Here is a 17,079-nt window from a genome sequence, read left to right as displayed (position 1 = left end):
GCGCAGTACTCTATCGTCCGCATGTTGTGAGCATGTGAGGAATTAATACACCAAAAATAGCCGGCAAACTTTCCGGAAGGAAGCAGTGGGAGACTTGGCCCGCCAGCGAGGATCGGGAGATGCAACTAGCGCTCCTCGACCAAGCACGGCGGACCGCTCAAGCCAGTGGGGCCCTGAACTAGGGGCTCCACCCACTCGCTTTCTGCATTTTTTTCTTTTAAATAAACGTTTGGTATATACTGTGGTTTCCTCGGATTATCCTCGGTCCGAACATCAATGCAAAAGAAATGCGGCACATCTGCGCTGCGACCACTCGACACAGCTGCTCGGGCAGGTATTTGATAAAAAAGCAACGTCTCGTGCAGTCCTGGACAGTCAAGGACAAACTGAAGATATCAAGGACAAACTGAAGATACCTTATACTTTCGCGTCATTTGGCCTATACAGCAGCAGCCATCGAGGCATTCTGAGACGAAGGTAAGACTACACTCGTACTACACCACAAAAAATATTTTAATGGTGGTGTTACACATTCCCAAGTCCAACACTGAACGCCTTCTCATGCCCATTTTATTCGTTTTTTTTGCGTCTTGTTTGCTTGCAAGCGCTGCAGCGAGATAACAGTGACGTGGGATAGAAGCCAACCCAATGCTTTTGCAGCAGTTCCTGAAAGACGCGTCACTAACACAGCTAAGCATTCCGGACCACAGCGTCCCGTTTCCCCGCTTTCAATGATGCATGAGCATCCATATTTTGTTTTTGGAGGCAGAGCCCGTTTTCGAAGTGTTCACACGTGGGTCTAAGCCACGACATCGGACAGGCTTTCCGCAGCTTGGCCGTCAATCTCGCTTACAGATCATCCAGGATCTGCCATCTGCGCCCAGGATAACACAGCCTCACGATTTCGCTACCGTCCCAATAAGGTTCGCACGCCGAACAGCGCGTCTAAGCCCTTGTATCCTCGGCCAAAACTTTTGTTCTGCGGCTGTGAGGGACAAATGGCAGACGGCGGCGGCGAAACATCCGAGAGTTTAGTACAAGTCGGGACAGTCCTCCTCGATGTGCACCACGCGCGTGGCGACCTGTCGGTCGCGCGACGATCCTCTCATCGACCGCGAAGGCCCGGGCGGGTCCTCGAAGATGTGCACCACGCGGGACGAGCTGCGACGGCTCGCCATGGCGTCGTCCATGATGTGCACCGTTTGCATCGCGGGACACGGCTCGGGAAGCAGCTGCTCGCAGCGCCGACCCATCGAGGAAGACGAGTCATTCAGGATGCGAACGCCGGTGAAGCTGCCGCCGCCGCCGGCACCGCTGCAGGTCGTGACAATGGGTTGCTGGTAGCCGCCGTAGCTGTCGCTGCTGCAGATGACCTGTAGTGTGAACGGGCGCGGAGAGAGAGAAAAAAAAAGAAGCATTAGGAGTTGCTGCATTCAGCAGAGGAAAACCCCAAGATGTGCGCACGCGCGCGTGATAACAATCATGCGAAGCCAGCAGACGGCAGTTTCGTTCCCTTTCCCGCGCTGCCAGTTATAATGCACGATCCTGTTTCGTTACACATACTCTATGTTGCGTAAAGCCTATACTGAATACTGCACTCTTGCCTTTAGCACTAATCAGCAACGTGATTCGGCGCATTGAAGTCACAGGACTCACCAAACGCCGCTACGATATAATGCTATATGCTTGCAGAAGAAAGTACAACCCTTCCTACTAAGCTCCTCGGGCGCGTAGATTAGAAAACCAAGTCTATAGGCTAACCAGTCTATCGTCAACACAGGGACTTGGAGTTACAGCAATTACTGCTACGCGCGACTACGTCACGCCAAAACGGCATATGGAGACGGCGCAGGCGCGTTGTGGTCAGGATTCAGTCGCCACTTAAATGCCGACCAGGGGCGACGACCCATTCGCCAGCACTCGTGGGCGTGGGAAGTGCCCATAGCCCAGCGTCTTCAATCAGACTGCGTTCTCCGGGACCAGAAGTGGGCTCACCTGCACACCGCCAGGGGCACACCCTCTGCTCGACGGCACAGGCGCGGGCCGCGGCTGTACCACGACCGGATTTCCGGGCTGCTCGTTGATGACGGTGACCGACGTCAGACCCGGCGCCGTCTCCTGGCCGAGCGTCGTCTCGAAGCAGATGGGCAGCCGCTTGTTCGCCAGCAGCGAGAGCGGGTCGCAAATCCCGCTCTTCATGCTGGCCACACTGGCCAGCTTGGTGCCGGAGCCCGAGGCGGCGGCGGGCTTTGCGGCGCCCTTGTCCTTGTCCTTGTCCTTGTCCTTGTCTTTGTCCTTGTCCTTGTCGTCCTGGCCTTCCTTGCCGCGGTCACGCCGCTTCTCTTCCTCCTCCTGGCTGAGCGGTCGGCCCACGGTCACCTCGAGGCCTCCCTCGGGCGTGATGCGCCAGTCCAGGCGCGACCCCTTGATCTTCGGGGGCGCGGGCATGCCGATGGTCTCCACGGGGCCGCAGTAGACCTTGGTGAGCGACGACTGGCGGGTCACCATCTGCGACTGCTGCGCCGAGGGGTCGACCGCGAACACGCGCACGCCTTCGTCCATGCAGACCACGTCGTTGGGGTCGCCCAGCGTGATGACGCGAACGCTCCTGCCGGCCATGATGATTCTGCTGCTGTCGGTGCTACGTCGTGGACTGCCCGAGAGGCGGCTCTTCTCTGGCGGCGGGTGCGGGGGTGACTGTTCACTATCAGCCGGGCAGGAGCGCACCCGTCACAGAATTTCGCACCCGAGCAGAATTTAGATCACATACGTCACCGGGAGAGGGCCCGCGGCAGCTGCCTACTTCGTAGGCCTTTGGCGACCATCGCCGAGCTCCATCGGTGAGACGACGGCCTGCGGCTGCTGGTGCCGGTGTGGAACGCGAGCACGAGCCTTCGCGCTACGGTTGATAATGATGATGATGACGACGACGCTGTGGCAACGCATCTCGTAGCGAGCGATCCCAAAATATGTCTCACCCCCGAAGGAGGAAGAGGAAGTGATTGTTCTCTTCTCCCAAGAAACTTGTGTCTCGTTCGTCTAGTGCGGGTGCCAGGTCACAGAGGCCTAGCATTAGACGAATATGCAGATGCGCTCGCAGTAGCATCCCACGATGGTCCTATATTCCCCATTTTACCTTCGTCAGCTTTCATCAATGCGGCGCGATTCAGAAAATATACAACTCTAAATGAGCCTCTTCAACATCATTTCTCGGCGACTCCAACAAACGTCATCGCAACTTACGCATCACAGCGGGAAGAAAAATCAGACGTTAATGGAATCCCTTGTGGTGAACTTGGTTTGCCTTCTTTCTTTTCGAATAGGTTCGCGCAATCATCATTGGCAACGTCTGATTTTCCCGCATCTCAGTTTTCCTTGGAATAACAAATGGGTGCTCCTCTAGAAAAATTGAAGTAATCATTACAAGACTATACGGTGTCGAGTCCCCCCACTGAACCTTTACCTCCACATGTCTGGTCTGGTTATATCGCCCATGTGTCCCTTGTGCAATGAGGCTGAACCTCTGGAACACTACTGGAAGCCACCGTTTCATTATCCAACGGAAAAGATTTTTAGAAGAGCCCTTCCAAAAGCCTGGCTTGAATTTAACTCTTCTTTTAACTCTTTCCTTTGGGGCTACCGTACTGGGTTACAGCCACAGGAACGTTTGTGAAGCCCTCTGCATCTTTCTGCGTGAGACAAAACGAACTGCATGTTAGAATTCTTCAAAATTCTTATAATGTTCACAAAATTCACAAATATATCTAGATAACTGATTATTCATACCTGTAACAGTAGACATTTTAAATCCCAATAGCAAGATACTTATTTCATGTCACCTGAATTTATTCAGAAAAAATTGCTAACAATTCCTTCACCGCCCGATTCATGGCCGATACCCCAGAGTGGGTTGCGCCATTTCACTAGGGAACAAGAACAAGAACAAGAAGGATCATTTCACCGTATTACTGAACCCCAGATAGTTTTCATACTACAGCTTCATTCATGTTTTCCTGTAGCTCCTTGGCCTAGATTTCATGCGACCCAGGTTATTTTTTAGCAGACTTTACTACATTCAGGAATATTGTCTTTGGAACACTGATAAGCTATACTCCCATACCGCACTTCTAAATGAGATTCTACAAGATCGTTTCTCGGCAATTCCAACAAACGTCAACGCAACTGACGCATCACACTGGAAAGAAAAATCAGACGTTGGAATCGTTTGTGGTAAACTTGGTTTGAATTTTTTTCTTTTCGGATGCCAAGTTTTAAGCCTATCTTTCTTGATGGCAGAGTTCATAGCAGCAATTCTCGCCCTGCGTAAATTATCTTTTTTTCAATTATGCCACAGCTGCTATCTGCGTGTTCGTCCCTATCCGCGTCTAGTGATTCTCCTCTATTACGACTATTCCTTTCCGTATATAGTCCCTTCTAATTTGCAATGTATTCGATTAATTTGGGTGCCTGGTCACAAGAGTTTGTTTCCGAGTGAATCTGCGGACTCATTCTCCAAATTAGGTTGCCAGACGTCCTCTTTGAATTTTTACTGCGCAGGTCTGCTTTGAGGCATTCCTCCCTTTGCATTTTCTCTAATGAGGAGGAAACATTAGATCAATTCTTTTTGTCATGAGTCTTCGAAGTTCTCTTTCGTAAAATTGGCCTGGATCTGACAATTTCATTTGGAGCTTCGACTCTCGTGTACAGTCACAGGTATGTTAGCGTCCCCATCCAAAATGTATTATTAGTACTATTATTAGTATTATTAGTTTTTAGTATATTTCAATTCAGGATATGTCGGTCATTTTCTCGCATCTGGCACACTGAATTTGTTTATTGAATTTTTGAGAGAGAGAGAGAGAGAGAGAGAGAGAGAGAGAGAGAGAGTCAACATTTATTATTGCCAGCAACCACGAAGGCGGACGCAGCCTTTTAATTTCTATATTCATTAAGCCTTATCCACCTCAGTCTTGGCCAATCATTCAGACTGGGATACATAGCGCAAAAATTGACACAGGGACAAGCAGAACACAGGACGAGCGCTAACTTTCAACAATTGATTTATTGCAGCTGGTGAGTATATGTATACTCCCTGGGACGCCACTGCAATAGAATACACTGTAGGGAAGGAGGAAAAGACAGTCATGTGACTATTATGCCCAAGAATTGAAGCTCTTTCCTTGATAAAAATATAGACGGCGTGCTAACGCACTCGTCACCTGCTCTGGCTATCTCAGCTGCTTCCACAATTTCCTTCGTAATCTTATTCCTGTGGCGATAGACAACAACAGTTCGTTTTAATAGCGGGAAGCATGGTGCCTTCGCGTCAGATTTTCTACAATGGGCAGCCAGATGCCCATCTATTGCGATGCTCTCCACTTTGTTGCTAAGCTCCGCCAGACGCACGTTTATACACCTGCCCGTCTGGCCCACGTAGTTCTTCCCACACGAGAGTGGGATCTTATACACAACATTGCGAGTACATGCAACAAAAGGATCTTTGTGCGCGGTAGCGCAACCAGGCTTTCGTTTCCTCATGGGACAGCTCATCACACTCAACCTCAAGAGTTTGTTAGGTGCAGTAAACACAACGTTTACACCAGAACGTTGCCCAACCTTTTTTAGGTTATGGGAGACCTTATGAAAGTAGGGAACTACCGCAACTTTTTCGTTTGTCCAGTTCTTCTTTCCTTTCTCTATCGTCATCCGCTCTCTGCTCATCGCTCATGCGTGAAGTTAGTTTCCTTTGACGATGCAGGCCTTCAGCAACCGAGATAATGATGTCTTGGATAGTTCGCTGCTTCCAGACGAGCCACCTGCTTACTAAGGCCTTCATCTAGCAAGTGAGCACATGACTTAGATAGAGCGCATGGCAGGAAAGAACGTACGATACTTCTTTTTATGAGTTTAGAGTGTGCAGAACTGTACTTCAAGGGCGGCTTATTAGCTCTGGGCTCATATACCCAACACATGTGTTCAGCTCTGAAATGCAAACGCAAGTCTAAAAACCTGATATTGCCCTGCGCTGGAAATTCAGTAGTGAACGTCAGTGGCCTGTAATACTCATTGAATGAGGCAAGAATACAGCTAACAGCAAGGTTTGAACAGTAAAAACGGCAATCTACAGGAGAACTGGCAGCCGGATCAAGTAGTGATCTATCTAAAAATACCAAAAAATCATCTACATATCTAAAAACCTTCACAACGCCCAAATCACTCAACCGCACAGCAAAAGCTTTGTCACATCGAGCTAAAAACAGGTCACTTAATGTGGGCGCTATGCAAGAGCCTATGCAAACACCCTGATTTTGCAGGTCAATGTTATTGTCAAATTGAACAAAAGTGGACCTCAAATAAAATGATAAAAGCTCTAAAAACCTTGCCACACTAACACCACAAGAGTTAGAAAAAACGACAGCGCCGTGCTCATCTACTGCCGCCTCAACACTGCACAGCAAACCCTCATGTGGCAATGAATAGAACAAATCTTTTATGTCCACAGAAAATGCAGTTAAACACTCTCCGTCAGCTCCATTTAAAAAGTTGATCACCGCTGAAGAATCTTTGGTAAGAAACGGATCCGCCACGTTGAGGAGTCTCAGGCTATTTTGCAGGAATTCTGCCACGCACTTCTGCCACGTCCCGGATTCAGAAACAATGACACGGAAAGGACAATCATCCTTATGGGTCTTGGCGGTGAAAAACATTTCTAGGCAGTCACCGTCCGTGCCATTGATTTTCTTTGCAACGTTTGCCAAATTAAGATCTTTACGCTTAGCTCGCAACTTTACTTTCTTCAGCGAAACACGTCGAATAGGATTAAAGACAGCACATACCGCAGCACAGGCTTTATCACGGTAAACACCCTGGGAAAGCACCACGAAACCCCCTTCCTTGTCCGCAGGCAGGACACATAGCCTGCGTTCCCGAAGTGAAGCCGCCACTCGACCGATCCGGTCCCCCGTGTGCTCATGTCCGCCACAAGAGAGCACCTTGACTCCCTGAGAAACACAGGCCTCGCGTTCCTCCACTAGCGCCATCTTAGTCACATCACCCACAGCAGATGTGAGACACCATGTCTGAGGATAACAACAACAGCCTTGCCATTCCAGATATTCTGTCTTTGGGAGCCTCCTCTCTAGGACATTGTCATAGGTATGTCTGTGCAGCTGTTGAGGAGCTTATTCTCCCCGAACCAGGACGAATTCCTTGCCAAATTCTTAAATATTGGTCTTATTTTACTTTTCATTTATTCATAATTTTTCATTATAGTGCGTCTTTTTTAAATCTAACTAATTATATTGCTAAAAAGGACGTCTTGTTAGGCGAGTTGGTCACGATTCATCTTGGGTACTAGGCGCGAAAACACACGCGACACAAGGAAGGAGACGAGGCAGGAGCTCTGTCCCGTCTCCTTCCTTGTGTTGTGTGTGTTTTGGCGCCTAGTACCCAAGATGAATTATATTGCTAACTCGTCCAACTATGAAGGCAAACCAACCAACCACTGCAAATAGTAGCTTTCACATTTTATGATCCCTTCATTCGATAGTGAAGTATTGGTTAAGCTAAATTACATGAGTCCAAGTGCCTCGTCACAAAGGCTTATTTATGAATGAAATGACAAATAACCTGGCTCTCGAGAGCACAGAGATTATCCCTTGGATTATCGGCCCTATTCTCTGCGTGGCCTGAGGTGAGGTTGCTACTTTGCCTCATATGCTCTGGGCGCGCGGGTCGCTGGGCCCGAAGTTCACCAAGGAAGAGTGGGACGCGCTCCTGCGAAGTCCCGTCTTTGAGGACCAGATCCTGGCCGTCCAGCGCACCCGCGATCGGGCCGGCAGGCTAGATCTGTCAGTCCCTCGTGGGATTAGCCGGGTGCGCGTTTTATCGCGCTTTGCTGGACCCAATAAAAGTTTATACACTCACTCACTCACTCACTCACTCACTCACTCACTCACTCACTCACTCACTCACTCACTCACTCACTCACTCACTCACTCACTCACTCACTCACTGTGCCTACTTCCAGCATCATCTCCTGTAACTGGTGCTACATAGGTTGGCTGCCCTCATTTATGCTCGAGCGGTTCGGGCTAGAGTGCTACACAGATCCCAAGGTACCGACGACCACGACGCGCTCTTGCTTAGACTTGTCCTTCGCCAAGAACATGTCCATTATCGTCATCGAACCCTTGGCCTTCTAGAGGAAGGCCTACAATATGCTCATTGGCACTTTTGCCCTCAGTATAATATTTAGTGAAGTTGATGAATTAATAATAACAAATTATGCATTTAGGTGAAATGCAAAAAAAAGAAAGAAAAATAGCCAGACTTTCACTAAGCGACGGCAAACATTAGACCTTGGTTCAGTCCCAGCCACGCGGCGTTCGTATATTTTGACATTTTGGCGCAAGTCACGTGGTACATCAACAATATTGTGCACAAGCAGCGCCGCCTCAATCGCGGAGTGCAAGAGTTCTGGAATGCGCGGCGTTAAACGACGGGAAGAGTAGAAATTTTCACGCATGAAGGTGTCGCCGGCACACCGTTACAATTGTTTGTTTTTTTGTAGTCTGTAAATGCAATGCGCGTCCACGAACAAGTATAGCGCAGCACTTCCGAGGCTCCCGTTCTCCCCTCGAGTATACAATGCACCACAATTTAGGACGAATCTTGACGCGACCGTTCTGCGCGTCACCCTCGGACGTCCTCCAGCTGCGACCGCTCAAAAGTCGTCGGGACCGCCAGAATCTTGCGCGACGGCGCGGCTAGCGCCGAACGAGGCACCGATCGAGCCGGACCGCGTGACCACGTTGATTCGACACGAACCCAAGTCGGCCAGGCGTCTCGCAATTTCCCCGACGCACTCGACGCACGGCCGCGACGATTCCTCCTGCTCAGCGACGCCGCCCGGCACGATGCTACGGCGCCTCACGACGTACGCCGGTAGCGATGGACGTCTGGGGGACACCGTACCCGCAGTTCCCGCCGCCGGCGCGTCGAGGATCCGCACCGAAACGGCGCTGTCCCGCCGCGTGGCAGGCTCAGTCTTCGCACGCAGCGTTACCTCGAAGCACACCGGCTCGCGAGGTCTGAGCGCGAACGACCAAGTCCTGTCGGGCTTGACGGACTCCGCTTTGCTTCCACCTCCTCGCGAGGGCGGCGGCGAGGGCGAAGCGCTGGCAGCTTCGGGGGTCGCGGTTGCCGGGGAGCCCGGGGAGGCCGGGGAGCCCGGGGAGGTCGGGGAGACCACCTTCTTCCCTTTGGTGTCGGCCTTCTTCCCTTTGGCGCCGGCCTTCTTCCCTTTGGAGCCGGCCTTCTTCCCTTTGGCGCCGGCCTTCTTCCCCTTGGCTTCGGGCGTCGGGGTTGCCGGGGAGCCGCCCTCCTTCCCTTTGGTGTCGGCCTCGTTGGTCGCGTCCTTAGCCTCAGCTCGCTGGGCTTCCTCCTCCTCCTCGGTCAGAGGCGGGCCGACGCTCACCTCGAGGCGTCCGTTCGGGTGGAGCTTCCATTCCAGTCGCGTCCCCCGCAGCGGGGCTTGACCGCCGCTTTCGGCCGCCGCGATACTCCGATTCTCGGGCATGTGGCAGTAGACGTTCGTCACCGAGCATCGGCTCGCGCTGGACTTTGGAAAGCGGAAGCGGGAAGGAAGCCGCGGCAGCGATCGCCGGTGGGACGTACACGGTTCGGCGGGGAGCACCTCGACCTCGACGAGATCCGCTGCCCGAGCCGGCATGGATGGCTCCACAGATTCCTCGTCTGCGGATTCGTCGTCTGCGCAGACCACGCGAACTTCGCGTACCTTTGTCAAGTCGGCACCCATTCTGCTTGCGGGCACGTTTCGCGTCGACTGGCGCCTGCTCACGTGCGTCAATTGGTCTCACCGCCCGGAGAGATGTTGCGGGCCGTCGGTTCTCGCTGCCGCGGCTGCGCTGGAAGCAAGCCGCCATGTTGGGAACATGCTGACGCGCGTGCCGAGGCAAGCATTTCTGGTTAACACCGAGGAAGGTGCACGCTTTGCTAACAACATTACGGTGTAGAAACACTTACGACACCATGTTAAGTAAGCATTGGTGGAAATAATTCCCACTTAGTGTAGCGTATTTTAGATTCCAGAACGAGATTCTTTAAAAATTGAAAGCCAGAGGGCGCCTTCGTCGAGGCCACCCTTTCCGTCATTTCTGCTAACAAGACGAGCCGAGCACAGATCGGGTACAGTAAAATCACAGAAACAACGGTACGCATACAGTACTTTTGTATGGTGAAATGGCATATCACTATCAAGAACATCAAACTAGGCTCGAACTGGTTGTACATTGCCACCAGAAGGCACACAAAGTGCAGCTGTTCCTAGTACATGGCGCCTGTAGGGGACCATATATTGGCACTCTTGTCCTGCTCTCCAGGGACCAGGCAACAGGAAGAGGGCACAAAGAAAATTGCCTGCATCTCATTAAGGATTTCAGAGAACTAGGAAGATTACCAAATTAAAAAGCCCGAGACGGGGTCTACACAACTCTGCACATGAAATGTTGGTGCTACCTTCCGATTAGCCAGGAGCTCTATAATGAAATTGCTCAAGCGCACTGCTAAGATGAAGTGTGCAGGGATAACATTTTGCCAGATTTAGTCTATGAAACAAAGGCACCTAAAATGACAACAGCACTGCCTCTGAACAAAGTGATGAGGTGCAGAAACCGTTTACTAATCTAAGTGCTCAAAAACTTTATCCGCTTGGCCACGCTCATCTGTGCAATGCTTGAACGGTACTGTGTTTGCCTATGCTTAATCCACAAATGCACACATGCAAAAAGAGAAGAAAAAGAAAGCTTTGCTTGCAAGCTTTATTTCAAAGCCATTTTTAATTGCACTGCAGCATTTAAATCACAAATCCAGTCCATAATACTATACCTTTTTTCTGTCTTTTCTTCAACGCATCTGACTGAAAATACAGTTGTTAAATGTGCATGAGCTAAAAACAAGGTGTGAATCTTTGACAAATGCTCTGCTTGGATCTGCCTATGTACATGGGCCATGGACACCACCCGCATCCCTGCTGTCCAGGTTGAAACTAGCCTTAATAATCACTTGAGCCACCACAGGTCAGATTCTTACCTCTGCAAAACGTATGCTCACAAAAGTTTTGCATCAGCCAACTGAACCCATTTATTCAACAAACAAGATAAAAATTACGCCATATCTTCAACTTTAAAACGTCAGCAGCAGACGGTCAGTCAGCATGCACAAACACACATTATATAAAAAAAATGTGGGAAAACAAAACAAAACAAAAAGAACCCTGCCAGCAAGGGCCCTTTCTCTCTCTCTCTCTCTGCTGGTATGTAAATATAGGTTAAGTATGAGCGTTTCAATTGCAACAAAACTCATTGTGTGATGATGATGCATACATATCTCTCATGCCTACACAACTGCCTCGTGCAGCAAACAAAAGAAAGAACATCAGAAAGAGGGGCTAGCTGTTAAAATAAACTGCACAATAATCACAAATGTACAGGAAAAGAAGACACACCAACAGTGTGTAAAAGAAAACTGGAAAAACAGACAGAATGAATGTTACTTGGGCCCAGACTACTTGTGCTCAACATTATCCTTGTACACTTGCAGTGCAACCAACAGATTTTCTACAGCTCTTCGAATTGGCACTTTGACAAATGAACAATAATACTAGATCACAGGCCTGGCAAAGTACACCTAAGCCTCTTTTTGTCACACTACTTATCTAATCAAGTATAAAGAATGGAGAGAGAGAGACAGAAAAACAAAATGAATGGGAAAAATGGCAGGGTTGAGCCAGAACACTGCTCTTCAGGTTGTTGGTGCATCAGGAAGGTCTCTGCGAGACCTGTGACATATTTCACACCTATGTACAAAGTCGAACTTTTAAATACAGCTGTAGAGAAGTGAGTGAGCATTCAAAAGTGACCCACACAAGCATAGCAAAAACTGTCCGTCCAACAAGTAAACCAGCTTGTTCCTTTCAAGACGTCAACTGTACACTAGCTTAGCCTAGCTGTATGCTTCGAACCCACGGGAAAAAAAAAGAGGAGGCTAAGGACAGAGGTGGCTTGTTCTGCTGCTCAGCGTTCGAGACACAGGAAGTCTCTATATTAATAAATAACAGTCCTAATTGGCAAAAAATATTACAGCAAAGGAGGAATTCATTTTTGAAGTTACACAAGACAAAGCAGGGGAGTGTGGGCCAGTGCTACAACGGCAATGAGAACGCAGGGGACATGGCACACAAATGCTGACTCTCTCCGCAGATGTGCCTTGGCAAACACATAGAACAACAAACACAGACTATACCAACCAACAAAACAAGAGTGTATCCACAGCTGCACTTAATGTACATAACAGCCCCGTGTTTCCATGCAGCAGAGGGCACCAGAGCTGACCAGCATCACAGTGGGACCCAGTGCCCCTCGCACAAACTTTGCTTGTGAGTGGGGGCCAGGCCCTGGCAGTTCATTCTATGCCCTTGTTTCAATGCCGCCCGCCTTCCGACACTGGAAATGCCATCCTCGGGTGCTTGGCAACGTGCTTCAGAGTTTACACTAACAATCCTGCTGATGGCAGGAGAGTGCTTCGCGAACGTTCCACACAGGCCGGGAACAAACAGAACACAGCAGGTGCTCCAAAAACGAACATTCAGCACAGTAGCCAGCACACCAAAGGACTTTGGTTCTTCCACCCTATCTGCGGTACCCTGATGGCGGCGAAGGCCTCGAGAGAGCCGCAAGCTCTTACAAACACTCCGCCTGCGCACACGACTACGGCAGGCAACGCGAGACTAACACCCAGCCGGCTAGACCGAAATCTCATAGTTCATGTCGTACACCGAGCGACGCTCGCCCGACGCGGGCACCGTGCCGTCGGCGTTGCGCTGCGGCCGCGCCCCCGACGAGCCCTTCTCCAGAGAGTCCGTCATCTCCAACGCCTTCACGAACGACATGGGCCGCCGCGGTGCGGCCCGCCCCGGGTAGTGGGTTCCTTCGAGGCCCGAGCCCTTGCTGCCCGGCCCCTGAGGCGGGGTCCCCCCGCCGGGAACGCCGCCGCCTCCGCTCAACCGCCGCGCCGACACACTACTGCCTCCGGGAGTCGGCGTCGCCCTGACGTCGCCGCGCGATCCGGGCCGCGGTGGCGGTTGCCGCGCCTCCCATCCCAGCAGCGTCCGATTCGCGGAGAGGTCCGACGGCGCCGTCGGTGCGCACGGCGGGTAGTTGCCGTTCGCCTGGTCGAGCTCGCTCTCGGAGGCGAAGCGCCGGCCCGACGGGCTCGCGCCGCCGCCGCCCACCAGCCGGCGCGGTGCCGCCCCGGGCGACGGCAGCGGCGGACGGCGCAGCGGCGAGCCGACCGTCGGACTAGTCAGGCTGCGCGGCGGCGTGCGGCACGGGCTCTGCGGCCAGCGCAGGGGCTGCAGCGGGATGCTGTTGGAAGGGGCGCCGCCCAGGCTACTGGGGGGCACCGGGTGCTGCCGGGCCGCGGCGTCACCCGGCAGGAAGCCGCTGCCCGTCGGGCTGAAGAAGTTGGTCTTGGAGCCGTGGTGCGGCGGCTGCGGTGGCGAGGGTTCGCAGTCCCGCGACTGCGTCGCCTCGAACGCGTCGATGTCGGACGGCTCGACCAAGCCCTGCGACATCTGCAAACCACAAAGCCCCAGAGAGAAAGTACATTACGGATCACCCTAATTGCACCGCCTCAACTTTATTGGGAAAGTAAATGGATGGGATGGAGAGAGAGAAAGATCTAATCAAACAAACAAACAAGAACAGTACGCAGGTGTTCATGCTGTACCTCAGGCAGTGATAAATCTCGGAATACTAACTCGTGTTCCCTTCAAGAGGAAGCCTTAGCTTGAGGGCTCTTATCTAAATACATGGGAACGGAGAAATCGCTTTTCTCAGCAACGACTGCACCAAATTTGATGAGGCTTGTTGCATAAAAAGAAAATAAATCTAGTGACTGCTGGAAGCGAATTTCTTTTATTTAGGCCAATTACATTTTCATAAAAGCAATTAAAATTACACAATTTTAGAAAACCGCCCTACTAAGTTCTCAGCTTAATAGTGTCAACTCGGCAATGAACAAGATCATCGCCGACTGCCACACTCCCTAATGCGAAGTTCGGCCGTCGCTGTTTAGGTGTTTTGAATCCCCGATGATATATTGTGGCAAATCATTTTATTCTGAACGACAGGGTCCTCTGGGCCGCGGCGCTTAGCCTCTGCTCGGGCAGCTCGTTTAGCAGCAGCGGCAGACGAAGCATTTCCAATCGCTCATTGTTCAGAGAGAAGGCGTGAACACGGGAGCGCATGGACCGCGTAGAGCGCATTCTCTAGCAGCAGCGGTGCTGGCGAAGTGGCGCATGCGCAGAGGGTCCGAAGCCCACGGTAGTGCTTTTTCATATGTGGTATCAGTTGATGCGGTTGCCGCATGCCTGGTCGCCGCCGTCGTCTGGTGCAGCACTTCGCTTTCCTCCTCACCATTTCGCCATACTCTCCTTCGTTGTCCTCCTCGCTCTCTTTTCGCTATCAGTCTTTCATCCCCGCTGCGCTTCGCGTTCGCTCTTTCATCCTTCGCTATGCTCGTTCGCTCGGTTACGCCGAAGGACGTCAATGCTCAACGCAGGTACGGGTGCATAAGAGCTGCGATCTAAAACGATATCACAATTCTGTAAACCCCACCTAATAGTACATTTAAAGTCGCCAAATCTGTCACGATAATTTATATCCTACATGAATTAGTTATGTTTGTCAGACTTGCATGTTGGTGGTGTGCTTGAAAGCAACAGCAATACATAATGTAGGTAAATTTTGACTGCTTTTGATGCTCCTACTGGTGCAGTTTACAGAACTGTGATATCTGTTTTTGGCACAGAGCTGCAGATTTGTAAACTTTGTGCTTCTATATTTTTAAAACATACAATGTAAAAAATTAAATTTAGGGCCTAGATCGAAATTCTGCTTTTTACAGTCACTAGACTAAGTTTTTATCTCAAATACAACAAATTTCATCTAAGCTAGTGAAGAAATTGCCTCATAAAAGCATTTCTGCAATTTACATGTATTTGAATAGGCGGCATCAGAGTTGGCCGAGAGCTAAAGCTTCCTCTTAAGAGTCCTGCACATGCCCTGGACAAAACAGCAGCTTTGCTGTTTATGAGACTAACAGGCCCGGCAATGTCTGGACACTACCAATTCCCCTACACTGGAATGAAAAGACCACCATCCCCAGAAGAACCGCTAAGTCTGTTTTGTTGACCATCCGTGTATCATTCCTATCAGGGTTGCTGTTCTTGATTCTGACTTCCCTCCACTTTGCTACATCTATTGGCCATTCCTTCGTTAGCTCCTTTATTTGCATTTTAAGATCATTTTACTCTCAGTTACAACAGCATTGAGTAGGCAGAATCAAACCATAACTAAGGTGACAAGATATCCCGATTTAGGCAGGGCAAGTCCTGCTTTTAGCGCAGTGGTCGCACTGTCCCACGGTTTACGTCCGGTATGGTGTTGTGTCTCGCTTTGGCCTCTCCAGGCCCCGAGTTATCCCGAAATGCCTGCCCTGTGGTGCTGAATTGGCTAGTCACTATCTTGTATGTGGTGTCACAGCCGAAAGTGAGACAGCAGCACCTGCAATCTTATAACTGTTTGGAAAGTGAAACCATGCACTCGCCCTCGCATGATTGGTCTGAATGGCATTTTTGCTGATAAGAGCGATTCTGATCAATCATGTGAGGGTAAGTGAATGGTACATTTTGTGAACCGTTGGAAGATCGCAAGCCTCCTACAACACATGACCACAAACGGCTTGTATGTTATCTTGATCCAACTACCATGCAATTCTCAGTCCGTTGGCTAATGATCCGTAGCCAAGCCAAAGCACACTGACCATGCCATCTTCATGTCATGCCATTTTGCTTATCATGCGTGTAGTGCTTGGAGCACATGAAATAATGAAAAAAAATGCAAGTGTAAGCTTACGTAATAGCTAGAAAAAGATTTTCCCTTCACATAACCAAACTTCAAAAAATATTCAAGCTCACTTCTATCTCAGACCCCGCACCCCTCTTGTCCCACCTTAGTGCCTGGGGAATATGGCTACATCTCATACCCCGCACCCCTCTTGTCCCACCTTAGTGCCTGGGGAATATGGCTACATTAACCATAACTAACTCATGCCTGCCTGTAGATGCAATCTTTCACATGATGACTGCAACAAGGACACAGGGATCATTGATCAATACACACCTTGCACTAAACAACACTACAGTATAACACCAGGCTCAAGAAATTATGAAGGTCACAATCTGAAGTATTGACCTAAGAAAGCAAAAAAAAAAGAAAGGATAATCTAGTGGTAACCTTCGACAGAATGCATCACTGGCCATGCAGCCACCAGCCATGCACATAAACAAGTGTTTATTTTTTCATGAACAATTAATGTTGCTAATATGCAGATCTGCAGCAGCAATTTTTTAGCAATGCTCACATTTCTAAGTATGCAATACAATGCATGCTACAAGAAACCACTAGAAGTGTATCAGTGCAAGCAAGGCCAGATAACTTAGGCACCAAGATCTCCACCTCAAACTTCCAAGATTCTAGCTCTTCAGCTAAAGCTGCACAGTTAGCCTTTATAAGGGGCATACAAAAAGTCTGTTTTGGTGGCAGAGGGCTGGAATAAGGACAAATAACAGGCATTAATGCAAACAGGCATCTCTATGGCTTCAGGGCACTACAGATATACAAAAGCCACAAAGCTTCCCTAAACTGTAATGCTAACAGTGCGCGTGGTCAGAGATGAATCGCAGCCCTATAAGAAATACCCATGTGCCTCATAACCACTACATGCTACAATCAAGTATGAAACATACAGGAATCTACATAAAATCTTGTAAATTTCCCATATGTCATGCAGGATTATTCAATATGGGAGTTATGGGACATACGTGCTTTTTAGCCAGAGAGGCAGTGAATTGTTATCTGTGTTTGAAAGAAAAAGATGCACAAGAGGTTCAAATTAAGCTCTTGAGAGTGTACTAAGTGGCCCTGGAACGTGAAT

The 17,079-nt window shown here is 50.0% G+C and overlaps 2 protein-coding genes across 3 annotated transcripts in view; both read right to left on the bottom strand.

The window, feature by feature from the left end:
* Positions 1 to 492: 492 nt before the first annotated feature.
* On the bottom strand, positions 493 to 2,914 carry LOC135910682 (uncharacterized). Its single transcript, XM_065442722.2, has 2 exons — positions 1,996 to 2,914; positions 493 to 1,373 (listed from the first exon to the last, which is right to left on the bottom strand). Exons 1-2 carry the CDS (start codon positions 2,617 to 2,619, stop codon positions 1,032 to 1,034), a joined length of 966 nt encoding a protein of 321 aa, XP_065298794.1. The 5' UTR covers positions 2,620 to 2,914; the 3' UTR covers positions 493 to 1,031.
* An 8,224-nt stretch (positions 2,915 to 11,138) lies between these two features.
* The window catches only part of LOC135910683 (palmitoyltransferase ZDHHC8-like), a 36,402-nt gene continuing 30,461 nt past the window's right edge, over positions 11,139 to 17,079 (bottom strand). For both annotated transcript variants that reach the window (XM_065442723.2, XM_065442724.2), the window contains one exon: positions 11,139 to 13,654. In XM_065442723.2, coding sequence (XP_065298795.1) covers positions 12,824 to 13,654 — 831 coding nt within the window. In that variant the 3' untranslated portion in view covers positions 11,139 to 12,823. The remainder of the gene's footprint in view (positions 13,655 to 17,079) is intronic.

This window comes from Dermacentor albipictus, chromosome 2 (assembly GCF_038994185.2).
Source record: "Dermacentor albipictus isolate Rhodes 1998 colony chromosome 2, USDA_Dalb.pri_finalv2, whole genome shotgun sequence".
In the NCBI taxonomy this organism is placed as follows: Eukaryota; Metazoa; Arthropoda; class Arachnida; order Ixodida; family Ixodidae; genus Dermacentor; species Dermacentor albipictus.
This window is presented reverse-complemented; position numbering and strand designations above follow the sequence as displayed.